We start from the raw sequence: 27,751 nt of genomic DNA, 5'->3' as shown, positions 1-27,751 counted from the left end.
ACTTTTCATGTGACAACACTGAAGAAATGGCACTTTGCTACAATGTAAAGTAGTGAGTGTACAGCTTGTATAGGAGCCGGTTCACACTGGAGCGACTTGGTCGCCTGCCATAGATTAGCACAGGACCCATTCTAATAGGAGCGACGACACAAGTCGCTCCGACTTAGAAAAAGGGTCCTGTACTACTTTGGGGGGACCTGGAGCGACCTGCATTGACTTCAATGATATGAAGTCCGTGCCGGCCGCTCCGAGGTCGCGGTGCATAGCGACTTCACAGGTCGCCCCAGCAAGTCGGGAACGTGAACAGGGTCTAACAGTATACATTTGCTGTCCCCTCAAAATAATTCAATACACAGCCATTAATGTCTAAACCACTGGTAACAAAAGTGAGTACACCCCTAAGTGAAATGCCCAAATTTGGCCCAAAGTGTCAATGTTATGTGTGGCCACCATTATTTTCCAGCACTGCCTTAACCCTCTTGGGCATGGAGTTCACCAGAGCTTCACAGGTTGCCACTGGAGACTTCTTCCACTCCAATGAAGACATCACAGAGCTGGTGGAAGTTAGAACTTGCGCTCCTCCACCTTCCGTTTGAGGATGCCCCACAGATGCTCAATAGGGTTTAGGTCTGGAGACATGAATGGCCAGTCCATCATCTTTACTCTCAGCTTCTTTAGCAAGACAGTAGTTGTCTCGGAGGTGTGTTTTCTAAAAGGTGTTTAAGTTTTGCAAAACAATAACAAAGAAACACAGGGGCAGACATTGCCCATAAAACAATTGTAAGGCAAGCATGTAAAATACACCATGATATCAAAAGACATCCTAACTTAACAATGAAGGGGGGGAGGAATAGAGAGGGGGGCCGTGGCCCAAATCAAGGGGGGGGGGAAGGGGGTAAGGCGGATGCGTGCCACAGAAGTCCAGGAGAACCAAGTAACTGCGAGGCTACGCACCCAACCGGTCACCATAGTAGAAACACCCTCTAGGTTAAACATATCGGAGATGTGTTTCTAATCTAAAAATGGGCTGAAGCTGAACCCTCCTTGGGTGTGCTAATTGGTTGCCAAGGCCCAATCCATTTCAGTTGGAGCAGAGAAGAGCGTTGGCTATCAAGCAGTTTTGGATTGAAAAGGCTGTGATTGCTGGGGGTGGGGGGGGGTGGGAGGGTCATTGGGAAGAGATAGGGGGGCACAGGGGACAGCAGGTGGAGAGGAGGCGGCAACATGCAGGTGTGGTACAGGAGATGGTCAGACTGCAGGCGTGGTACAGGAACTGTGGGTGGTGGTGATGAAGTCAATGTACACAGCTCTGGGGAACCCTGTCCTCCCTCTCTCTTAGATACACCGGTGTGATTTCTGCTCCTCTGTGTGCAGCCATCACAGGAGCTCTGCTCCCTTACATCAGCAGTGTCCTGGTCTGTTTTGCACTCAGACTCCTGGCCATCCAGCTCAGCAGCGTCCTTGTCCAGATACAAAGTCTCCTCAGACTCCCAGCCCTTCTGTTGTCAGTGTGAAGTGTGAAGTAGGTGGAGGCGGAGCAGCTCAGGAGGAGGAAGTTACATCCCCCCCCCCTCCTCTGCCAGGGCCTCCTTGCACTTAATTGGTTGCTAGGCGGGCCCAGAAACCAATCACTTTGACAGGCAGCACTTGGACTAGCTGAGAGTTCTGCCACTGGTGGAGGCTTTTTCCACACGTTAAAGACTGCCCTGGGTGTGGTCTGCACCCCCCTTAGCGACGCCACTGGGAGGAGGAGACAGCTGGCCAGAGGGGGGAGGAGTTCCGCTCCCAAGCTGATGTCTCTTCCAGGTATCGGAGCATTTTCGCGAATATATATATATATATAATATATATATATATATATATAATTAGTTGTAACAATATCTAGCATCAGCGCAACCCTATTTGAAGTTTAATGTTTTAAGAGAAGAGGAAAAAAAAACACGGTGCAGTACAGTAGCATCATAGGTCTATGTAGTGATCAGCGAAACTGACTGGTGAGTCTTTTTTTTTTAAGTACTTTAATATATATTAATCCCTTTACGCCTACCACAAAGCAGATATGCTGCTCTGCAGAATCACGAATATAATCTATATGATTTTACATAGCGGGAGCTGCAGACTTTGTCTGCTGGGACCCCCTGATTGTTCGTTACTCGGACAGAATGACATTCCAATGTAAACAAGGCTCACTGTCATTCTGTGAGTACAGAAGACATGGATCTTGTGTTTCTGTGAAGCAGAAACGCACAGATCCATATCTTCCAAGTTGTAAAAGCACCTCCACCACAGTTAGAAAGCACGTCCTAGGCACACATTTAATGGTTTGATCACCCCTGATGTTAGTCCCTTCCCTGCCAGTGTCAGTACAGTGACAGTGCATATTGTTAGCACTGATTACTGTATTAGTGGTGTCACTGGTCCCCAAAAAGTGTAAGGTGTTCGTTTTTGTCCGCCACAATATCGAAGCCCCGCTATAATTTGCTGATCATCACAATTACTAGTAAAAAGTAAAAATATACTATAGTTTGTAGACGCTGTAACTTTTGCGCAAACCGATCAATATATACGCTGCTTGGGATTTTTTTTTTTTTTTTACCCAAAACATAGCAGAATACATATTGGCCTAAATTGATGAGAATGTGATTTTTTCTGCGCTAAAAACAAAGACCGACATTTTTTTGAAAAAAACACTGTAGTGATCAAATGCCACCAAAAAGCTCTTTGTGGGGGGGGGGGAAAAGGACATAAATATTTTATTTAGGAACAGTATCGCACGGCCGCACAATTGTCAGTTAAAGCAACACTGTGCTATATCGCAAAAAAAAATGGCTTGGTCATGAAGGGGGGGGGCAAACCTTCCACAGCCGAAGTAGTTAATTTTTGGGGATATACTGTGACCAAAGCAGTGCAGTGTTACAATAGTGACACTACTCCTGGGAAGGTAGATCAGGATTTTTTTTTTTTTTACATTGCTTATAACAATGATGATCACTGTTATAAGCAATCATTTTTATAAATTGCATCCGTTCATATCCGCTATGTACTATTGGGATAGCTGTGATTGGCAATGTGATTATATGCATTAAAAGCCATGCATGGTGTACAGCTGTCATGCTATTGGTGTCCGCTGTGTTACTCAAAGTACATCCTATGATCTCCTGGAACCAGGGAGCTCCCGCAGCTGTCATATTACTATAGGCTGTGCGGTAAATGGGTAAACATGCGTCAACAAGGGCAGCCGCCATATTTGTATCCTAGCAAGTTTGCTATAAATAATAGGCTGTATAGTTTGGTCTCAGTTTTGTGCTGCCCTGTCTGCAACGGAAAGTACATACCGAAATCTGAATATTTGGATCATTTGGCAGCACAAATTAACCTGCCTGGGTCCATTAGAAGTATTCAAACACGGGGATGGTTGCTGCACCAGCCAAAGGCCCCCAAGTCCTACTGCACAAGATACCGTGGAGGGACTCATCAATTTCACAAAGGCATTTTATACTCATGGAAAAATCATGTGAGTTATGTAGCTTGCAACGCACCATTAAAGAGTATTTACAGTCTGCATTTAGAGGCACCTCTGTATTTGTTTATCTTTCACGTCCTGGGAAAAATGACTTCTGCAATTCTCCCCCCCCCCCCCCCCCTGCTGATGGCTGCCTAAACTTGTGGACTTATTCATTGAAGGTGCCCCCAAAAATATCTTGGACACTAAAAGTTTATAAGGACTCTATTTTTTGAGTAAGCGCCGATTCATCTCACCTCTGTTGAGTCCCCGTCTGTCTGATCTATCTGGAGATGGTAGCCGAAGAAGCGGTCAGCCCTTTTCTTGGTCTTTCTGTAACCACAAGAGTCTGACCTCCGAAAAGATTCAGTAGCTGCCAGATAGACCTGAATCGCAGGAACCACATCCAAGGTATGCAAAGAAAATTCCTTGGGATGAGCCGGCTTCGGACACAAGGCAGGCAACACAATGTCCTCATTCAAATGGAAGACATCTTTGGACAGAAATGGACAGGGACGAAGTTCCACTTTATCCCTGAGGACCACCAAACAGGGACTGCGACAGAATAATGCAGCAATTCCGATACCCTGCAAGCCAAGGAAATAGCCACCAAGAATGTCACCTTCTGGGATAACCTAGGCAAGGGAATCTCCCGAATATTCTAAAATGGAGGTTTCTGGGGAACCAAAAACACTAAATTTAAATCCCATGGCGGCAAAAGAGACTAAATGTGGAGCCACATGCCGAACCCCCCTGAGTGAAGGTACGAACTAAAGAGTGCATGCCTGGGGGGGGGGGTCACTGAAAGAAGGTTGCAAAGGCAGACACCTGGCCCTTGATGGTACTCAAGGCCAGCTTCTGATCAACGTCCTGTTTGGAAGAGGTTAAGATCCGAACCACAGAATAGACTCCGGACCCCTTGTTATACCCTTAATGACATCATCCAGTGTAGCCCCAAACAAGCGATCGCTTAGAAAAGGCAGATCAATGAGCGCTTTCTTAAAGGCTTGGTCTGCGGACAAATTCTTAAACCACAGCAGGCGCCTAATCACCACCGCTGAAACAAAAGTGTGGACAGCACAGGAGCTGTATCCAAAACTGCAGCCCATGGAGCAACTGGTCAGCTAAATCAACATAAGCAGCGGGGACCTGCTCACCCCTCAGGCCCTGGTGCAAAGGCTTGGCCCATTCAGTTAGGGTCTGAGATACCTGGGCTGAGGAAAAGACTGGCCGCAATGCTGAACCAGCCATAGTAAACATGCTGCATGCCACAGCCTCCGCTTTGTCAGCTGAGACCTTAAAAGGGCAGAGATCCCTCTACTGGGATCAGGATTACTTTAACCTGGAAACAGGAGGGTCCATCACTGGTGGACTAGCCCACTTTTTTTTTTTTTAAAGGGACTCTTTAATAGGGTAGCGTACAGCAAAATGTTTGGGGACCACAAATGGTAATTTTGGTTGTTCCCAGTCCTTACAGGAAAACCTGTCAAAATAAGGCACATAAGGAAACATCTGATTGGCCGGAGCCGCGGTGACGTCACTCCCGCGCACGCGCACCGATGGGCACGGGACTCTGAAGGAATGGCACCAGCGGCCGTTCCTTCAGAGCGCATGCGCCAGTGACGTCACTGGCTGCATGTAAGGTAAATATCTCCTAAACGGTGCATGTTTAGGAGATATTTACAGTACCTATAGGTAAGCCTTATAGGCTTGCCTATAGGTAAAAGTTGCAGAGGGTTTACTTCCTCTTTAAGGTATTACCTTATTTATAATGGAAGCATAAAGCAGCGCCAATAATGAAAAATAACCAACAACAATAAAGTCCCAAAGGAAAGTCTCTGAGAAAGTTAGGATGAAAATGAGGTCCACCAATCACCGGTGTGTAGAAGTGGAAAGATGTTCAGAAACACCCTGTGACAGTTCAAAACTGCTTACCGGAGACTCTGACCCTCCTTTTACAGAGCGGTCAAACAGCAGGGATAACACTGATAACAGTGACTTGAATGGACCTCCCTCCTTCACAGCCAAAAGCACCTCCAGAGAATCTGAACCTCCCTTCCCAGAGGGGTCAGAAAAAGCCGGGACACAATAGGCAAAAATGACTGGCATAAAAGCAGAATGGACCTTCCTCCTCCACCTCAGAATAGAAAGCAATCCAATAGTGCAGTATGTCCAACAAAGAATAATTTTATTAAAAGTAATGCACTTCCATACGTCACCTCTGATGTCAATGTGTGACGATACGCGTAAGGCGGACCCATCAGCTGGGCATTCAGACGACTAACAACGCTTCCTGCACCGCGGTTCTTATTTACTGTGTGTGTGTGAAATATATATATATATATATATATATATATATATATATATATATATATATATATATATATATATATATATATATATATATATATATATATATATATATATATATATATATATATATATATATATATAATTTCATCCCATATATGTAATGATCCTGGGCACCAATAAAAAGAAGCTGCCAGGCACACGGAAATTGGACGCCGGTGACGGGCGAGTGCTGAAATGACTGCAATCCCTCTTGGGGTGGGCGATCATCACCAGTGTTGGCACTTTGAAATAAGTTGGTTTAATGTGGCAAAGGACGTTGAAACCGCTTTCTCTTATCAAGTTTATTGGAGGAGTCTGTTCAAACGACAACAGGAATAACGGTAGCTATATTCACTAGAAATCACAGAAGGAGGTCTTTTATTCCAAACACATAGAAATGACTGAAGTGTCACAGAACTTTCATTTAGCACAGCATTCGAAGAAAGTATTAGTCTCAACCCCCCCCCCCCCCCTCTCTTTTTTTTTTTTTTTTTTTTTTTTTTCCTACCAGTGCGTTGGAACTTAAAAAAAAAAAAAAAATTACTCCATTTTCTCCTGTAACACATTCGATGTGGAATCATTCCTGCTGAGCCTTTTGTATTCTGGCGATGGCGACCCTTCCCCTCTGAATACTAAAGCAGCAGCACTGGTCGATTGAGAAAAAACCCTCAGACTGGGTATACAGCAGGGGTTCCCAACCCCTGGTCCATGGACCAATACTGATCCATTGCCAGTTAGAGACTGGGCTGCAACGCTGCACTGCTGAAGGTTAGCGGTGGGGTGAGCAGAGCGGCTTGATAGGGACAGGAATGAGGAATCTACTGCACAACTATAGTGGCCATCTACTCCTGGACAGGGTATCACCAAGAATGGGACACGGCAATGGCCCCTATTCAGGTTGTGAGTGTGTGTACACACAGATCCGCTCCTATGTCTGCCCACACCATGTCCAATCTGTAATCTACAAAATACTTGGCACCCCCTATTGTAGAACAGAAGTGCTGACTTCACTAGCTGCTTGCATTTCAGAAACAAAGTACACAATAAATTCTGGAAAGGTTGGGACCTGCCGTTGTGCAGAAGTCAGGCGGTATATATCGACCTCTGTACAACCAGCCTGCCAGTATGTATATCCAGCTCTGTATGGCTGGCTTGGGTTGGTTTTTCAACAGAACAAGCTGTCCTGCCAATGTATGTGTTGAGACAAACCATTTATCGCAGGGTTGCTTACAATGATCACCTTTTTTTTTATGTAATACTTTTATCCCAAAACTAACAAACTGTTGCTGAACAAAAACTGTTGTGATGTGGTGTGAGTTGGGAGTTTTTGGTTTCAATTTTTTAGTGCATTTAAATCTGCTACTCCTCTAACACTCCCCCCCCCCCCCCCCCTTCCAGAGAAACCATTCTGCTGTCCAAAGGTGCCCCCTGTGTTCATTCATCCAGAGTGGAGGCACTCAAATATAGGAGGTGTTACTGGCCAGGTCAGCGGGAACAGAGCCTAAAAAAACCAAAGCAGCCACATGATTAGTAATCTGTGATGTATTACATTTTTGGTTTTGGGTTTAATACCGCTTTAATGCACGTTTAGACTTTAGAGCCACTTTAAGTGATTTTTGCTGTAACTTTTATAACCCAGCCCTGGTTATTCATGGGCACATTTCACACACATTCTGATCAGGTCTGCCTGTCAATTTTTGAGGCAGAACTGATTCTAGGAAGGGTCCATGGAGCCCTATGGAAATGTGGATGTAAATTTGTATCCATTTACCTCTGGGTTCAAGAAAAATAAAAACCGAAAAGGACTTGCTCCCTTTTCAGTTTTTGCAGACTGGGTCAGAGCTAGTCTGATGCAAGTCGATGGCAGAGTCTTGTTTTTACCCCGCTGACCATAGAGCTAACGGGGCCTGCTGGGCAGAAAATTGGCAGTGTGATACCTGTGCTGTTCAGCTGCGATCTGTGTGACAGGAGCTTAGTAGTGTTATGTCCTGACATGCACCTGAGATAAAAATACCTCCTTACATCTGTAAATGAAACCGAACTGTTACGGTTTTAGACACTATTGTGACTCATAGCAAACCAGAGGCAATGTAAAAACTAGGCCATGACTGCATTTTAAAAGATTTTTTTGCTAATCGCCATTTCAATTAAATGTGTAACTGTGCATTGCGAATAACATGGATGTCAAACTGCTGTTTAGACCCTGTGCTACTTTTATTAGTGTAACTTGACTCAAGAACTTATTTTTATTTTACATTGTATCACTCTAGATGTGATGGCATTTTTTTCCTTAAATTTGTATCTTGTGATCCTGCCAAAAACACACTGGTGTCCTAGAATGACCACTCACTGTACTGTATACAAGAGCAGCATTGTCACCATAGACTTCTCTCTCCTGGCTTGAACTACAGAATACTCTCCTCTTTCTACATAATATGGCAGTGATAAGAAAACTTCTTGGGTTTCAGTGCAGCAAAAGAAGTTTGGAGACAAAACACGGGGCAATATACATTCATGGCCAAAAATATTGGCACCCCTGCATTTCTGTCAGATAATGCACCACTGTGTCCAGAAAATTGATGCAATTACAAATGTTTAGGCATTCTCATGTATAATTTTGTTTGTATTGGTATGACCAGGGCTTGACAAATCTGCTTGGAATCTAGGAGCCAGTGTTTTTTTTTTTTTTTTTTGTCTATTTATTTTATTTTTTTTCAGGCATGCCAAATGGCCGGTTTCTGTCGAACCGGCTGCCATACACAGGCCGAATGGCGGTCTGTTTTTATTGAACCGGCTTATATCGCCCGGCTTTGGCCTGTACGTACGTGGCTTGATGGTGTGATGGGCAGCGGCTCATTAGGGATGAACAGTGCAGCAAGGTGGGGGCGATAAGTGATCAGTTAACTCATGCCACCTAAGGCCACTTTCATAGGGGCACCTCCGCTAAGCGGAATTTGCTTGCTTAGCAGGGATTTCTCTGCTAATTCCAGCTGAGCAGGCGGTTGACGGGTCCTGTCCACTTTCCTATGCAGGGTGAACATGCCGGCAATCTGATGGAAATGGACTGCACGGGGACAAGACAAAACCTGCAGTGCAGCCCAGGCACCAGGTCGCTAATTCTAGTCGCCAATGCGACCTGGCGCCTAGGATTTTTAAAGCCCTGGGTATGACACAATGTGGAGAAACGAAAAGCCAAATCTTGACACATTCCACACACAACTCAAAATGGACTTGACAAAATGATTGGCATTCAGTTTAATCACTTCCCGCAAACCGACGTACCGGTTTGTCAGCTTGCAGAAGTGGTTGTATCGGGATGATGCCTGCATCTGCAGGCATCAACCCGGTACCATTCTTTTTGAGCTGGCGGTCGGCTTTTGGGAGATAATGTTACTCCACCACCTTGTGACAGCAATAAAAGTGATTAGTTTTACAAAAAAATTTAATGAAATCTAGGAAAATATTTCAAGTGTCCCCCGTGAGTTCGCACAAAAAAACATACATAAGTCGTTCCTAAAAATGAACTGTTAAAATCACACATTTGAGGTATCGCCGCAATTGTCAGAGCGAGAGCAATAATTCTAGAAAGACCTCCTCTGCAACTCTAAACTGGTAACCGCTAAACATTTTTAAAGCATCGCCTATGGAGATTTTAAGTACCATAGTTTGTCGCCATGCCATGAGTGTGCGCAATTTTAAACCGTAACATGTTAGGTATCCATTTACTCAGCATAACATCAACTTTCACAATGTAAATACAAATTGGGTTAACTTTACTGCATGTTTTTTTGCAACAACCGCCATTTTATTCTCCAGAATTATATATAATATTAGTTCTATGTAATTTTCTAGCAAAAATACTGATTTTAACTTGTAAGTAACATGTCAGAAATGGGCCTGGTCCTTAGGTGGTTAAGTTTTACTAAACCCAGTAATATAAAAAATGTTCATCAGCCCCCTGCACTGCCCACAGCTTCTAATTTTTTTTTTTTAACATTAAATTACTGCAGCTATGTACCTTGTTAGCTGATCTGTATACCACGGTCACGTGATACACTGCCGGGTCCACCCGAGTCCAGAGTGTTCATGCAGGAAACTTCACTGCCTCTTGAAATCCACTATAGCCTGTGTCCTCAAGCTTTTCCATCAGTCCAAGATGTGACATCCTACCCACTGTTTTTTTTTTTTTTCTCTTTTTGTTACTGGGCATGGGGGAGGGACTGGGCTGTCATTTAGGATCCGTATACAAGCCCACATGTGTGATATGCTAGCTCAGCTAAAACCAGGAAGCTTTCTCTCCAGCAATAGAGACCATACTGGGCATGTGCAGCTGAACTACACTTACTGTGTCTTATCTGAACTTGCCTAGGGTGAACGTGCAGGAGGGGGAGGATCTGTGCATACAGGATCACACTGCCTTTTTATGCATGTTGCCTCCATTGTACAAATGTATCCTCCCTTTAATTCAATTAATTGCCTAAGTTACACTGAGTGTAACAATCGTGCTATTCTGCATCTATAGACAGATTTTTACTGTTGTGGGTTTAGTAACACTTTAATATTTGGTAGCCCACCCCTTGGAAAAAAAACCTGGATTCAACCACTTCCTGTAACCATCAATGAGTTTTACACCTCTCTACTGGAATTGTGGGACACTCTTCTTTCGCCAACTACTTCAGGTCTCTCAGATTAGAAGGGTTCCTTTTCCCAACTGCTCTTTTGAGATCTCTCCACAGGTGCTCTATGGGATTTAGATCTGGACTATAATTTCTTGCCAGTTCAGTAATCTCCAGCGCTTTGTCTTAAGCCATTTCTGGGTGCTTTTTGACATGTGCTTTGGATCATTGTCCTGCTGCAAGACTCATGACCTCTGACCAAGTCCTAACTTTCTAACAATGGGTCCTTCATTGCACCCCACAATTCTTTGGTAGTCTTCAGATTTCTTAAAGCCATGCACACGATCAAGACATCCCACACCTGAAGCAGCAAAGCAACCCTAAAAAAAAAAAAAAATCAGTGAATTCCCACCATGTTTGACTGTAGGAACTTTATTCTTTTCTTTGACTGCTTAGCAACTGCCCCATGCACATATACTGCAGTAGGGCAGCCACTCTGCACCAGATCACTTGTGATCTGACACTTCTGGGGAACACCGCTGCCTTTGTAATTGGGCACAGCAGGAACCAATCAGCGGTCTGCTGGACTGTTAGAGGGAATGTACTAATCCTGTGCTCCTGCTAAGCAGGAACGCGTATCTTTACATCCCCACCCCCAGTCACAGCACATTTCTCACAGTAAGCATTACCAGGGGACACATTTAACCCTTTGTTAGCCCCTATTAACCCCTTCCTTTCCAAACAGTACAGTGACCGTGTATATTTTTAGCACTGATCACTGTATTGGTTTCACTGTTCCCCAAAAAGTATTAAGTGTCAGGTTATAGCATCTAGCTGCAGCCATAACCCTGGTATTTAACGTCAAAAACATGATATATATTCTAAGGTGGTTGAAGGAGCATCACAAACTTGGAATGCATTTAGTTCTTACAATTTTGAGAAGGTGCCAAGAATTTTGTCCAGTCCATTTTTTTTTTTTTTTTTTTTTTTTTTTTTTTTTTAGTTTTGCGTGGAGTGTCAGATTTGACTTTTTGTTTCTCCACTTTTTTTTTTTTTTTTTTTTCCGTCATACCAACGCAAACAAATGAGAATGCCTAAACGTTTGTAATTGCAGCAATTTTCTGGGCGAAGCGGTGCGTTATCTGACCAATGCAGGGGTGCCAATATTTTTGGCCATGACTGTACAAGTATTGGAGAGAGAGAGGTGCTAAGATGTACTGAATGTGTGGATTCAATTCCACAACTCCCTCCATAGTATTAGATTTGTGCAGTCATAATACTTTTGCAGCTTCCTTGGTTCTAAACTTCTCATTCTTGTCTGGCCTTATCCAGTTGACAGTTATACTGGATGAGCTTCTAAGTGTACAGTATGTTCATCCAAGCCTTGTTTTTTTTTTTTTTTTTTTTTTTTTTTTTCTTTCTTTCTTCCTTGGAAAAAGCTGATAAGATGTCTGTTCTACAGCTCTCTGAGGCTCTTTGATTTTCCTATTGTCTTAAGGCTTGTACACACTCGACGAGAATCGAACGAAATATCCTCAGATTTTTTTTTTTTTCTCTCTCTCATGATCAGCGGTCATAACTGTTTTTAGTTGACAGTGCATAACGTTCACGAAATTTCTCGTCTGTAGTTTTTTTTTTTTTTTTGCGACGTTTGTTCCTTGACTTCCAGGTCGTCAAACTTCAGATCATGTGCGATCTTTCGAATCCAATTTTTCGTGCTGGGGACGGACAATAAAAATTTTGGTGTTTGTCCCTCTGTTTTTTTTTTTCCTTTAAATAATGCTGATGTGTACACACTAGCCAAAAATCGTAAGATTTTTACTTCGGACGGGAATTTTCGGCAGTGTGTTCCCCACTTTAGTGATGACAGCAGTTTCCCCTTAGTGTTACTAAACCCAGGAGCCTGCATTCACTATATCTGGTCTCCCACAGTACACAGAATATGGGGATGCAAACATTATAGTAAATATAAACTGCTAAATACCTTTTCTCATCAGCAGTATATAGCTGTCTTGTGACTTCTGTCATTGACTGGTTAAAGCTTCTAGGAGGAGTTTTCATACTGCACTGACTGTCCTATCAGGATGCAGGACCATCCGACCCTCTGTCTGGATAGTGCTGCTTGGCCTTGTGCCGATCACATGCACACTAAGGAAACACTCTAGCAATGCACACCAAACTGAGCATGTGCAGAGTGACTCTAGTAACTGACTTATTTAGACCTGTTATGGGGACAGTGCAAGAGTGGGAGGATGTGTGTATACAGGATCAAACAGCCTTCTTGCACAATGCAGAGGGATAACCCTTGGGTTCAACAGTGAGTAACAAGCATGCTTTACTGCATATACAGACTGATTTTACTGTTGTGGGGTTTAGTAACACTTTAACTGGAAGTGAGGGTAAATCTATCTTCTGTTGGGAGAAGAGGGTACACCTAAAATCCCCATCTCTATCCCTGTTAAAGATTTTATCACTTTGGTGAAACCATGTCAGGAAGTGAGTGAAGTTTGAGTCCTGGATATCTGTTAAAAGTTTGTCTGGGTTTACACTGGTCTGGCTGTGGTTTGCAGAGTTCCGATGTCCTGTACATTTGTGTTCATTGTTTCAGTTGCAAATCTTTCCCTGAATTTGCATCTGAACAGGACCTAAAAACGCACAGGACCCTTTTCAGATTTGCACCTCAGCTGCCCTGGACAGCTCCATTAAAAGATGGTCACACTCACATGTTGTGCGAATTGGATGCGGTGTAGAACTCATCCAGTTTTCATATATGAACCCAGCCACCTTCTAACCCTTCCTTGCTCTGTCCATAACAAAATGTTTTGGCTGTACTTTTTGAGAAATTGATGTCAGTGCAGGGAGTCTGAAGTGTGCGATGGGAATATGATGTCAGTGCAGGGAGTCTGAAGTGTGCGATGGGAATATGATGTCAGTGCAGGGAGTCTGAGGTATGCGATGGGAATATGAACTTTACTGTATGTACCAGTGCAGGGAGTCTGTCTCCTTTCTTATGGAACTGTACATTCACATTACCTCATTAACTAACTCATTTTCAGCTTTCGGTCGCTGCTTTTTTTTTTCTTATCTCAACTTTAATTGAATTGGATCTTATTTGATCCCCCACATAGTGGTATTGGTGAACCTAACCTAAACTTAATGAGCTCTTGCCTGCCAGACTAAATAACATTTTAAGGCTTCAGTTGAAAAATATATTTAAAAAAAAAAAATTATTCAGGAAAGTTAATCTGCTTTTGTACACTAAGAAAATCGAGTGAGCGATCGTCTGGTTTTCCTCAATGTTGACCCTAGTATGGCACTTATTGTACAAACATTCTCGGAACTACAAAGGCTTTTTTTATTTGACGTAGAAATGTATATTAAAAAAGAATAGCGCGCAAATGCAAAAGAAATTACTACCAAATCTGAAGACAATCCATAAATAAAAATGGGGGTTTGGTCCCACCATATGGCCATATCGTGCTCAAGCCCACTACTGCGTCAAAGTACCCCATTATCAGTGGGTCCTACACTATCCATGAAAAAGAGATGAATCCAGCCCTTCTAACCCTTGGAGATAACACTCCTTGCTGGGAAAAATGTGCAAATGTACTACAGGGGACTCCTCCCATATCCACTTGATGGTGGACACTGATTGAGTACAGGTGTGTGTGGGGGGTGGGGAGGGCTGCTCAACCTCGATAGTCTGGTCAGACCTAATACATAATAAACAGGCAAAAAATTTGGGGGAGCATACCCATGTATTTCCAAAGCTGCTGCAGCTATGAACCAAAAGACATGTATATTAAAAAAGAATAGCGTGCAAATGCAAAAGAAATGTAACCTATATTGTTTCTGATCATGCGCAGTCTTTCGTATCCAGTTTTTCTTGTACAAGAACAGTACACCTTAAAAGAAAATCATTAGTTCTGAATCTGTTCACATACAAGAATAATTTTGGAGTTTGTTCCTTCGTAAATGTTTTTATTTGGAAAGTCTGAATCAGATGTAGACAGTTGTGTACACACTATATGAAAATCTCACGATCATTCCCTGTGTGGAATTTTCCTTCTGATTCTTAGTGTATTCAAACACCTGGACTTTTTTTTTCTTTTTTTTTAGAGCCGGTTCACACTGATGCGGCGATCGCATGTAATGTCGGAGCGTACTGCTCCTTCATTACATGCGATCGGCTGTGCGGTGCGAGTTTAGCCATACGCTTTGGCTAAATTCGCACCGCACCCGCAGCAAAGACGCACAGGACCCTTTTTTGCAGCCGCATCAGGATCGGATCGCACAGCGGTTCACACTTGTGCGATCCGATCCTGTGCGAACTGCAAGATCGCACTGCGATATGCGAATTTGCAGCCTTCCCGCATCGCATAAGTGTGAACCGGGGCTTAAGGCGCAGTTTTTTCGCAGATAGTAATTTTGCAGACGGTTTCCACCACTCCGACAGGAGAGATGTGGCTTTCCTAAGCAGTCACACTGCCCACCACTCCTCCCTGTCCCTTAACCAAATATTTTTTGTATTTGTGAAACCATCCACAAAATAACGAAGAGTTTTGTGATTGGGCAATAGGAGAGGCGAGTGGGAGAATAATACGGCAGCTGCTAAATGGGAGACTCCAAGATCTCCTGTCAGAGCATCAGTAGTAGTTATCCTATCGGCGCTCAAAACTATAAATTGTAAACGGAGAGCTCTGGGAGATGGGGTATGCGCATGTTACACAACTATTCGTAAGCCAAGAGCTAATTTTTTTTTTTTTTTTATAGATTTACATTTTTATTAAGTTTCAAAAAAATTGACAATACAAAAATCACCCTCACAATCACAAATGCATTCCTTTCCTTCCCAACAGACCCCCCCCCCCCCCTTCCAAACTTCCAATCCTCTTATACATCATCCTCTGTGCCTATGTGTTTGTCCCTCCTATTCCCCCTAAACCTTCCAGATTTCAGCATATCTGCTAGTCTTTTTTCACATTTATTTGAGAAACGTACTATCTGCTCCTCCTCCCTACTACCCAGATATTCCATATTATATGTGTATTTTGTTCTTTTATATGTGTATTTTGTTCTTTTAAATCAATCTCCAGTTGTGGGGCTTTCCAGATCTAACAATTTTCTTTAGGATTTACCACCTTGGCTGCATTTAACAAGTTTGGTACTATTATGCTTTTGTATTGTTTTGTCCGATTTGTGAAATGGGCATACCCATGGGTTGTCAATGATATTTTCATCTGTAATCTCCTCAAGTTGTTGAACCTTCTGCCAGTATTCTCCAATCCTTGGACAATTCCACCAAATGTGTGTCATTGTATCTTTCAAACTTCACCCCCCCTCCAACATAATGAAGATTTCTCTTGTTGGCATTTCTGTGCTTTTACCAGTGTTGTATACCATCTCAAGAGACCTTTTGTAGTTAATTTTGATGGTATTTACATCGATCGCTAGACTGTGAACAGAAGCCAACAGATTTTAACTAGATGTCTTTTCTGGAGTTTTGTGAAGTACAAGACCACAAAACAGTTTGAGACATTTCAGCCACTTCAAGACCTCAATATGTATATTTAAGTTATGGCTTTGAAGTGGTTTACTGGGGTTATAGCTGAAGCTATCGGCCATAACCCTGGCATTTTTATCTTTTTTTTTTTTCTTTTTTTTTTTTTTTTTTTTTTTTTTTTTTCTTCAGCCGGTGGCTGGGTTTCTCATGAAAGTATTCAGAATCCACTCATGACCTGCTGGAACACTTTCAGAGGGGGTGGGAGGGGACGCCCACACTGGCTGGGGTTTCTCTGGCTTACGGTTTCCCCTAAAAAAAAATGATCAGACAGTGCGGCCAGCTGGTCCCAGAGGCGATTAGACCAGATTCATGATGTCTTTCCGGTCCAGGGCAGAAATGAACTTTTTTTTTTTTTTTTTTTTCATAAAGAGGACATGTCATCCTCATTTCTATTACAATGGATGTTTACATTCCTTGTAATAGGATAAAAGTGATAAAAAAATTAAAGGGACAGTGTAAAAATTTAAAGTAAAATAGGAAATTTTAAAGCTCCCCCATTTCTTGCCCACAGAAGCAAGTCCCGTACACATATGTAAACATTGTTACACTGCACATGTGGTATTGCCATGAACATTAGAGAGAAATAATTCTAGCGCTAGAACTCTTTTAACTTTAAACAGGTAGCCCGTAAAGGAATTTTAAGCGTTGCCTGGAGATTTTAAATACCGTAGTTTGTCGCCATTCCACAAGCATGCACAATTTTAAAGTGCAACACATTGGGTATGAATTGGCGTAACATTTTTTATGAGATGGAGATCTATCTATATCTATTTAATGTGTGTGTATTTTTTCCAAGTAAATTGCGTTTGAAAAAAAAGCTGTGCAAATACTGTGCAACATAAAAAATTCCACCGATCGCCATTTTATTGCCTAGAGTCTCTGCTTAACAAAGTATGTTTGGGGGTTAGAAGTAGTTTTCTAGCAAATACTGATTTAAACTTGTAAACAAAAAATGGCAGAAAAAGATTAGTCTTCAAGACGTTAAGAGGTTGGGGGGGGGGGGGGGATACTCTCCTAGATGGCTCGCTGAGAGTTTAGCAATCAAAGACCACTGATCCCTCAGTCTCAATCTTCAGTGAACGGTCTCTGCTCTCACTGAATCCCTGGGCTCTACAGGGAGTGGGAACCATTGGCTGTTGCTCACACATCTGGGTGGATCCCTGCAGAGCCTGGAGAAGCTCTGAGGTCAGCCAGCAGCGGGCTGTACTCAGCTGAATCAGGGATACTAACTGCACTCCTGTGATCGCCAGGAGAAGTATGGCTAAAAAGTTACTTCTCCTTTAAATGTCCACGAGGTGTTTGCAGTATCGGGGGGGGGGGGGTGTGTTGATATATCTGTTCCTATATATCCATTTTTTTTTTGTTGTTTTTTTTTTTTTGTTTTGTGAGGATCGGCAACATTGATTAAATTTTATAGAATAAGTTAAGAGTGGTAACATTAGGGAGACCGGTGCACATAAGGTTTTATCTATGGAGATAAATAGGGGCAAACTTGCTTCTGAACATCAAGGCTCTGTTGGTGGTAGATATATACCTATATGCTTGGGCATGTATTTGAAGCTGTCTGTACACACCAGGGCTACATGCAACCCTTGAACCCAAGACGTCTAGTACAGAGTGGAAGCATTGGTTTGTAAAGGATTAATAGCAATGATCTTTACTTTCTTTCGTGTAAACTGTTTTCAGTCTTGCACTCACTGTAGCATGTCTTTAGTGTCCACCCACATCTCTAGCATGTCCCCGGTCTCTGAACATAATTTCCTCTAATATGTCTGCACCCAGAGTCCTCTAGCATCACATCTGAGCATGGTCTGTCCCTTGTGTCAAGGGCAACCGTTGAGGTCCCCTATACTTCGTAGGGGTACAACTACTAGTTTACACAATGTCTGCCTAGCTCTTGTGATTTGTCCATATTGCTATTATAATTTTAAAAATACACTAAAACTGTGTTGTGTGGTTTATCTTGATCTTAATAGTTGCACTCATCAATTTTTTTTTTTTTTTTTTTTTTTTTTTTTTTTCTTCTTGCAGGTTTGTCCTCTGTGGCTGAAGTAGCAAGGGAAGATGTTTTACGCACACTTTGTTCTGAGCAAGAGAGGGCCGCTAGCCAAAATTTGGCTGGCGGCCCACTGGGACAAAAAGCTGACAAAAGCCCATGTGTTTGAATGCAATCTGGAAAGCAGTGTGGAGAGCATCATCTCACCGAAGGTTTGTGCTGTGCGAATTAGGGTTGCCAGTTTCAAATTTTTTTTTTTTTCCTAGGCATCTGTAACAACTTCATTTTCTTCTAGGTAAAAATGGCTTTGCGTACTTCCGGGCATCTGCTATTGGGTGTTGTCAGAATCTACCACAGGAAGGCAAAGTACCTCCTTGCTGACTGTAATGAAGCTTTCATCAAAATAAAGATGGCCTTTCGGCCTGGTGAGTATCGACGCTCCTCAGTCTCCGTTCTCCGTAAATCTGCTTATCACACAGCTATTTTCCGTCAAGGAGGAAAGAACATAGATTTTTGTTTAGATGCCATATCTTTAGCCCTCAATTAAATGACCTGTGTACCATTTATCTCCTGAGCGCCCTAGCCTGCAAATGTCATTTTGTGTTATCTTGGCAGCACAGAAAGCTAGAAGCAGTGTGTGCTGCTTGTATGTGATAAGATCCAGCCACTAACTGATCCCTTCAAACATTTAGATTTCAATTTGTAAAGAGATTGTAATCTTTTTTTTTTTTTTTTTTTTTTTTGGTTGATGTAATTTGAGGTTGCATATAATCTTGATTTCAAATGACAAACTGGACAAGTGTCCTCAGACAGTACTTTTAGTCTTCACATTTCTGTGATGTGAAAATCGGCTGCTTTTAATTATATACAAAGTCTTTAAAGAGGCACTCATTTGCTCATTCACAGTGACAGTAGTTTGATAGCCAACCCCTATAGCAATGATTACTTTCCTGCCTGTGTTCCTTCACTGCATCCCTGCCCAGCCAAAGCCCCTTGCACTGTTGCTGTAATGTAAAAAAGTAAAAGTAAACCAGTGGCGCTAGAGGGATGCGTTTTTATAAACAAGTAAATAGTGATCGCAAATTTATAAATATGAAAAGTCCAAAAATACAAGTGTCCATACGATCAGGATATATGATGGAGATGATTAAAAGCCGCATCAGAGGCAGCACTATTTAGAGTGAAGCAAGCAACTCTGTAGACATACAAAAAGAAAGCATGGAGGGGTGCGGGACTAAGTGCGGCATTGTTAGTATAACATCAAGACAAAGGGCAATTTGCATCTCAAAATATCAAACTAGCATGTATAGATTCCTATGGCCAGCCTTGGAGATCTCCCAGACAGTCCTAGATGAAAACAGCACCAGAGCAATGAAGCTGTGTACTGAAAGCAGCCGATCGCCGCATAAACAAGCATGTAATGCAAGATGGCACCAGATGTGACGTCTTTTGGGAGGCTGTGCTGGCGTAAAAGGGGAGGTAACGCGTTTCAAAGCTTCTGCTTCATGAGACCCGATTGGCTAGTGAAAGTCGTTTGATTGACTTTTCCCATAGCCAATCAGGTCTGATGAAGCGGAAACTTTGAAACACGTTCTCAACCCTTTTTAGTCAGCATGGCCTCCCAAGTGATGACATGTCTGGTCCAGCACCATCTTGCGTTCCACACTATTTTTTGCGACGGACAGCTGCTTTCTGTTCACACGGCTCCATTGCTCTGGTGCCGTTTTTATCCGAAGCTGGCCATAGCTAAACATGCTTGTTCGTTTTAAGAGGTGACGTGCCTTTTTGTCTTGATTTTAATAAATGCTGCACTTAGTCTGGTGCCCCTCTGTGCCTTTCTTTTGCACTAATGCATAGTGGTCCTGAAGTACGAGGAAAGCATGTAAAACGATCATGGGGGGGGGGGGGGCAGTGTTGTCTTCGACCTGAGCAAGCTAATACCGGAGCTCTGGACCTCTGCGTGGGCAAGTGAGCTGAGAACATTCTTGGAGCTGTGAGGTCTTGGTGCTTGAAAGCACTATCACAATGTTCTGAATAGGCCGGTAAGCTTCTCTTTAGGCTACGCCCGTTACTTATAGCTACCCATAGTGATTAAAGGCTTTTTGCTCCGTCGGCGACCAGACGATTGAAGGGGGGTTTGTACCTGGTCTTGAGACCTGGGGATCCCTCCTGGGTCCCTGAGAGCCTCGTGGGGCTACCGTTTTCTTGTAGCCGGTGTGCTCAATGCATGGCTGCCATGTTTGGGTCCCAACCATCCATCGATGCACTGTTGGCGGTCTGAGTCTTGTGTCCCGGGAGGAGGTGGCTTGCGGGCGACGGGCTAGCAAAAAGACTGTTCCACCGGCGGTGGACCCACCGGGTTCCAGATTGAGCAAGGCAACCATGATTCTGGTTGAAGAGTCTTCCGGCTTTTAAGGATCCGGCTGACAGGAAGGCAGAGGCTGTTGCCCGCAATATGTACACTCTGGCTTGTTCGGCACTGAGGCCGGCATTCACCATTGCCCTGGTGCTGCAAACTCTGATCTTTTACGCTGTGATCTGGAGAGAACAGCTCTCCCTTGCCTTTGCTGAGCTGGCAGACCAGCTGGTCTAGGGGCTGCAGTTCATCTGTGATGCCTCTTTGGATGCGGCTCCCCTAGTGGCTCAGCTCTTTGGTAGTGGTCCTTCGGCTCAAATGCTGGTCTGCGGACCAGACTCCTAAAAAGGCCTTGACTGCGCTCCCCTTTCAAGGAGATCGCCTGTTTGGGGCCACCCTGGATGACCTCAAAGGTCTCACAAGGGGGTAAGAGTACCTTTCTTCGGCAGGCTACTGCAGGCTACTAAGGGCAAGAAACCTAGTCGTAGATGTGGGCCACTCTCGGGGTCATACGTGTTTTTTTTTTTTTTTTTTTTTCTTTTTTTCCTCAGGGTCGACTGACAAGGACTCGAGGCTGGTCTAGCAAGCAGAGAGCGGGCTTCGCCAGACCCACGGACAAGGCTCCTTCAGCATGAAGATGCACCCTGACCCATATCAGTGGCCAGGTGCGTCCTATCCTGGACCTCAGGGCGCTGAACTGCTTTGCGCAGGTGCAGAAGTTCAGGATGAAGTCCATTCACGCGGTGATGGCATTTTCTTGCCTCTATCGACATCAAGGATGCTTACCTTCACATTCCAATATGTGTCGGTCACCAGAGCTTCCTCAGCTTTGCCGTGGGAGAGGAGCATTATCCATTTGTGGCATTACCCTTTGGCCTTACCTCTGCTTCTCAGGTCTTCACAAAATTGTTAGCCCCGGTGCTGGAATTGTTACTCCAACGGGGGATCGCAGTACTGGGCTACTTGGATGACCTCCTTCTGCGAGCGGAGTCTCCTACTACTCTGGTGGAAAACCTGGAAATCCCCATACGTACTCTGAGGGAGTTTGGCTGAATTCTGAATTTTCAGAAGTCTGCTCTGGTTCCGTCCACAAAGCTGGACCATCTGGGTCTGACTCAGCCTTAGCCAGAATACTCCTTTCGCTGGACAAACTCCAGAAATTGCAGGCTGCAATTCATCTCCTGCTGTCCCACAGATGGTCATCCCTCCGTACTTGCGGATGCTGGGCCTGATGGTGTCTACCTTCGAGGCGGTTCCATTTGCTGAGTTCTATGTGAGGTCACTGCACAAAGGAGATTCTAGACAAATGAGACAAGACCCTGCAGTCTGTGGACAATCAGATCCAGCTGAGCCGGGGAATGAGGGAGTCCCTGATATAGTGGCTTCCTTCTCCGGCGCTTCGGCTGAGCAAATCGTTCCTCCCCTGGTATTGGACATTGGTCGTCACTGATGCCGGCTGGGGGGGGCATCCTCAGCAAAAATTCTGCTCAGGGACTCGACACTGGAACAGTTCAGACTACTGATCAATGTCTTGGAACTCCGACCGATCAGACTGTGCCTGGACCATTGGACGGATAATTTCCAAGGATGTCCAGTGCGCATTCAGTCGGACAATGCCACGCCTGTGGCTAATGTCAATCACCAGGGGGGGCACAAGAAGTGTCCTGGTGGCCCTGGAGGTAGCCAGCATTCTAAGGTGGACAAAACGGTCGTTCCAGCCCTCACCGCCATACACATTCCAAGGGTAGAAAACTGGCAGGTGGATTACCTCAGTCTGCAGGCGTTTGACCAAGGGGAGTGGTCCCTTCATCCGGAGGTACTTATCAGTTGTCTCCAGTGGGGCATCCCTGAGGTGCATCTGTTGGAGTCTTGGCTCAATAAAAAGGTGCAGAGGTTTGTGGCCAGGTCCCAATATGTATGGTCGGGGTCTTTGCAGAACCTGAACCAGTTCAGTGACCACAACCACCAGCGGACTTACGCCCGCTGTCAGCTGAAAACCAGTTGCAGGAGTGCAGAAAACCACTCCTGTGAGATCCATAGAAGTATAGCCAGAAAAGCTTTTGCTATACTTTTACTTTAACTGTAGATTTCAGTCTCTTGACGTCTTTCACATGAATGTGGTCGGATCAGATCCACCTGTCAGTTTTTGAGGTGCATCTGGCTGAAAGCTTAATGTCTGTCTATGGGCAGGTTAAAAGGTGTAGACCTAACATTGGTTCCGCTCTAGGGGAAAACCTGAACAGAAATGCATGTCACAAAAGTAAACCCCCCCCCCCCATTCATGAAATCTGACCTAGACGCATATATCTGTAATGTGTACTTACCTCTAAAGCTGAGTGCCATTTGTCTCTGGTGCTTTAGTCCTCTGTTCAGCAGAGTCAATTCTAACAAGTTCTCCCAACGCACAAGATAACAGCAGCTGGAAATTTCTCGGAGGGTGCTCGGAGAGGAGCAGGGAGCTGGTTTATTTACAGTCCAGCTCTGCAAGTGTCTTCGTTCTTCTGCCTGTGTGTAGGGGGGGTTGTGTAGCTTTCCTGAAATCAGCTCACACAGTGTAGGCCCAGATTCCACACCCACTGCTGAATGAGAACACGATTTCTAACACCACGTTCACTTTCTAAAGAATGTAGAAAGGGAAAGACAGCAAATCTAAAATTTAACTTGTGTAGGGAGATTTGTATCTGAGGCTGTTAAATTCCCTTGACTGGGTATAGGAGAGGGTTAACATCCACTTCAAATAAACTCTGTAGGCTTGCAGACAGTTTGAGTCCCGGTTCACATTTGTGCGAAGCGGGAACGATGCGAATATACAGCGTGTTCCCGCATTGCATTCGCACCCCTGGCAGTTCACACTGCCATATGCGATACGCAGGGGGTGTCAATTAAAATTTAACGACACCCCCAGTTGAGATCGCATATTGCAGTGCGATCTGCAAGTTCGCACAGAATCGGATAGCACTAGTGTGAACCACCATGTGATCCGATTCTGCTGCATATTAAAAAAAGGGTCGTGTGTGTTTTAGTGCGATTGCGGTGCGAATTCAGCCATACAAGCTGTATGGCTGAAATTTGCAATGCACAGAGATCGCATGTAATTTCAGTTTGTAATGTGTGTCTCATGGACTGCTGCTTTCTTTTAGGTGTGGTGGATTTGCCAGAGGAAAACAGAGAAGCCGCATATAATGCAATCACTCTGCCAGAGGAATTTCATGATTTTGACCAACCGTTGCCAGACCTAGAGTAAGCAACATATTTTAATGGTTTTTAATCTGTGATTGGCCAGTATTTTGTTTATGTGCACATTTTATATAACTTAAGTTGTAGAAGAAAAACTGCTGGCGTGCCTAATTATGACATAATTGTCTTCTCCTTAGTGATATTGATGTGGCCCAGCAGTTCAGCCTCAACCAGAGTAGAGTGGAAGAGATCACTATGAGAGAAGAAGTTGGAAACCTCAATATCTTGCAAGACAATGATTTTGGTAAGTACATTTTATTTATAAATATAATTTGAGCAAGAGAGAATACCAGATATTAACCATAGTTTTGTATTGAAATCCATTATATTCTTGGAGGAATTTATCCCATACATTGTGTGGGATTTATCAGCCACTTAGACCCCAGCACTGCATCGCATCGATGGCCGGAAGGGGTGGCAATTGCGCCTTAAGAGATTTGAGTCTCTTTAAAGCACTGTGACTAAATGTTTCTCTGATCATATGGTAAATGCTCCCCTCTCCTGCCACTGATCTTCAGTGTGATGAAAAGACTGGTGTGGTTTCTCTTGCTGACTCCACGTACGGGCGCTGCAGAAGTGGTGGGCTCCCAATCAGGATTTGCAAGCGCATCAGGAAAAAGACGGGCCTGTCTTTGAATTCTTGGTGGCCGCGGGACACTACTTTTACTAGCCACCGCACCAGCTTGAAATGCACTTATGGGACTTGCTACCTCACCAAGTGTTACTGGAGTGCTGGTTTGACTATTACCAGGATTTACTTGGCTGCTGATGCTTGCCAGTTCACCAGAAGGTTGAGCAGCACTAGTACAGACACTCTGCTCCATACAAGAACTCTGCGATTGTTGGACCTCAGCAACAGAACAACGGGATCAGGCACACCTGACCTTAGGGACCACTACTCCCATCGTTGGAGCTATCTGCCAGGTTGCTGCTGTTTTCTACAGGTTCGAATGCTGCGCCTGAATCTGACAGTCAGGCTTCCCCAACGCTCATCTGTCATGCTCAGCATCATGTAGGTCTCTTCACTAGTGTACCTCTGTTTGGCCATTTTGACCAATAAAATTATAGGTACCTAGTGTCTCACAGGTAAAAAAAAAGCACCTTGTTGTCAAGGACTTTGAACCGCTAACAAAAAAATGTAACTGCTAATGCTAGCAGAGATCAGGCCTGACTCTAACGCTGCCGTTTACTGTAACTTCTGATACACAGTTCACTAATCTGCTGATACTTCATTTCTTGGGCTATGGGCGGATTGGCTTAACACAGGTGTTGGGGGTGATCCTGCGAACGCTGCGTTTTGGGAACACTAAACTATTGGGGAAGCTAGTATAGTTCTGATGAGATCAAAGATAATTGATCCGTTCAGACACTATACTAGTAATTGAGGTGTCACTGGCAATCAAAGGGTTAAAATGTATTAAACATGCGGCGGGCAATCTGACGCTATCCTGTATTGATCTTAACGCTAACTGATGTCACCTGTGACCCTAAGTGTCCAGAAAAATACTCTGTACACTAGAATAGTGACACTGTGACAAGGCATTGATGGGGGTTAACTGGGGGTGATTAGGGGGTTAAATCTTAGGGGATGTATGGCAGGTACCCTAAACCTATCTGGGACTACCTCTGACTACCACTGTCTCTCAGACTCACTAACTGAAGTCACAAGTGACACTAATACAGTGATCAGTAGATTATCTGTATACTGTATATAGTGACTGGGAGTGAAAGGGTTAACTGGGGGGTGATCAGGGGGTTAAATATGTGCCTATGTGTATTGGTGTTAGTGTAGTGCTTATGTACTCAGTTGATACTCTTCTCTCACGCTGGAACTGAAAAGGGCTCCATGAGAGAAGATTGTATAATTTCCTGTGCCTGTGTTGCACAGGACGTTCTGCAGTTGGTCAGAACCGATCATCAGGTCCAGGCCAAAAATCATTGGCCTGGACCTGATAACTAATCGGTTCCAAATCGGCACGTCGCGGGGACAGCGCGCACCCTCTTGCTCCGCACGTGACCGACGTACAGTTACATCGGTTCGCGCAGCCGAGCCACCTTGCCGCAGTAAAACTGCGGCAGGTGGTCGGCAACTGGTTAAGTAAGGAGCATGCCCTCCATTTAACTCTAACTCTCCTACCCTGAAAAATGGTAAACGCTGTTCCTGTACAAATCATTAGTAAGACCTCATCTGGAATATGCAGTTCAGTTTTGGGCACTAGTTCACAAGGATATCGGGGAACTGGAGAAAGTGCAGAGAAGAGCAACCAAACTGATAAAGAGGCATGGAGGAGCTCAGCTATGAGGAAAGATTAGAGGAACTGAATTTATTATCGTGAGAATAGGATATCAAGGGGGATATGATCAACATGTATAATTACGTCTAGAGGTAAAGAGGTTTAATCTCAAAATACGGAAAGGTTTCTTCACTGGAAGAGCTGTGGAAAAAGACTCCTTCGAGCTGGTTCTGGCTAGCTCAGAAGATTGCTTTAAAAAAAAAAAGCCTGGATTCTTAACTGTACATAATATAACTAGATAATATTTATAGGTAAAGTTAATCCAGGGAATAGCCAATTGCCTCTTGGTGATCAGGAAGGAATTTATTTCCCTTGCTGGAGCAAATTGGATCATGCTTTGCTGGAATTTTTTGCCCTCTGGATCAACTGTGGGTATGGGATTTTTTTTTTTTTCAACCTAACTATGATGATTCTCCATAAGGGATTTATATGGTGCATACAGTTTGCAGTTTACAAGATAAAGGAAGTCGGTACAGTTATAAAACCAAGAGCAAAAGGCTAGGAGGGTCTGTGAGGACTAAAACTGGGTACACATCAATCTAAGTTCAGGAGAGACCGTTTCAATTTAGGTAATTCTCCCTGTTCGACAGAAGTAAATTGCTAGTTTAGGTTTTGTCGAATGAAGGTGGTTTTCCAGCAAGTCCAATCACAAACTTCAGCACTAAATGGTGGGGGGGATTCCTGTACCCACTTTGCTTTGTGTGAATGCAGGAATCTGTTTATTTTTTTCCTTCATTCTACTTAATGAACAAAGGGAACCATGTGTACCCAGCTTTACAATCTAAATGGGAGGGGCGAATAATACAAAATGTGGTGACTATAGGGTATGAGTTGATGAAGAAATGAGGTTTAGTTTTAGACACAGTAATGGTACATTATCCCCCTTGATTACATTCCTAAAGCATTGCTTACTGATGAGCATAATGTCCATCAGGAATCTCCCTCACTTGAATGTATTTCTTTGACACCAGCTGTCCCTTTGCCAATATGGGTACTAGTATTGCATTGACTCTTTATTACATTGCTCAGGTGACTTTGGTATGGATGACAGAGAGATGATGCGTGAAGGCAGTGCATTTGAAGATGACATGTTGGTCAGTACCAGTGACTCCAATCTGTTACTGGAGCCAGAACAGACCCCCGTCCAGCTGAATGAGAAGAGCAACCACTTGGAATATGATGACCAGTACAAAGATGACAACTTCGGGGATGGAAATGATGGAGGAATATTGGGTATGAGTTGTCGTCTGATAAATTTTTTTGCCAATAGCTATTTAAAGTGTATCTAAAGACAGATTTATTTATTTTTTCCATTTTGGATAGTGTATGGCAAGGTTAACGTTTGTACATGTTTTCGCTTATGGTAAAATGAAAAAATCGGCCTTTTGTGAGATCTCCTTTCCCCTTTTTTTTTTTTTTTTTTTTTTTTTTTTTTTTTTCCCTTCTCTTGAAATTGAGGTTAAACCCCCCCCCCCCCCCCCCCCCAAGCATAAGCCACAGGAACAAGTGTCTTCATTGGAAGATTTCCCTGCTTCCTTTTCTGGTGACAACTCTGTTAGTCCTTATTTTTATGACATTGGTCAACAAGACAAACTGGGTACCTGCCTGCCAGAAAGATGGACATCAAAGCCTGACAGACGTTAGAACCATTTTGTTTTAACTGGGTTTTTTTTTTTTTTTTTTTTTTAAAGATCTGCTTATGGATTGATACAGACAAGCTGTTCTTTGCTTTTAAAGTGTACTTGATGCTCAAGACTGTAGATTTAAATTTAGTGTGTTTTGGTGAATGGTGTTGTAGATGACTGTTCTGTTTGACCTGCTTTCTGATTCTTTGT

The 27,751-nt window shown here is 43.7% G+C and overlaps 1 protein-coding gene and 1 long non-coding RNA gene across 2 annotated transcripts in view; both read left to right on the top strand.

Moving 5' to 3' along the window:
- Positions 1-27,751, top strand: part of LOC309556979 — a 462,428-nt gene that overhangs the window by 170,444 nt on the left and 264,233 nt on the right. The window lies entirely within an intron of this gene.
- Positions 1-27,751, top strand: part of RAD21 (RAD21 cohesin complex component) — a 38,650-nt gene that overhangs the window by 3,416 nt on the left and 7,483 nt on the right. The window contains exons 2-6 of the mRNA XM_082258170.1: positions 18,065-18,241; positions 18,325-18,454; positions 23,526-23,625; positions 23,760-23,866; positions 26,946-27,149. Coding sequence (XP_082114296.1) covers positions 18,098-18,241; positions 18,325-18,454; positions 23,526-23,625; positions 23,760-23,866; positions 26,946-27,149 — 685 coding nt within the window. The 5' untranslated portion in view covers positions 18,065-18,097. The remainder of the gene's footprint in view (positions 1-18,064; positions 18,242-18,324; positions 18,455-23,525; positions 23,626-23,759; positions 23,867-26,945; positions 27,150-27,751) is intronic.

Source organism: Pelophylax lessonae (genome assembly GCF_965119305.1).
Source record: "Pelophylax lessonae genome assembly, chromosome: 5".
Taxonomy (NCBI): domain Eukaryota; kingdom Metazoa; phylum Chordata; class Amphibia; order Anura; family Ranidae; genus Pelophylax; species Pelophylax lessonae.
Note: the sequence above shows the minus strand (reverse complement) of the source record. Positions and strands in the feature narration are given on the sequence as shown.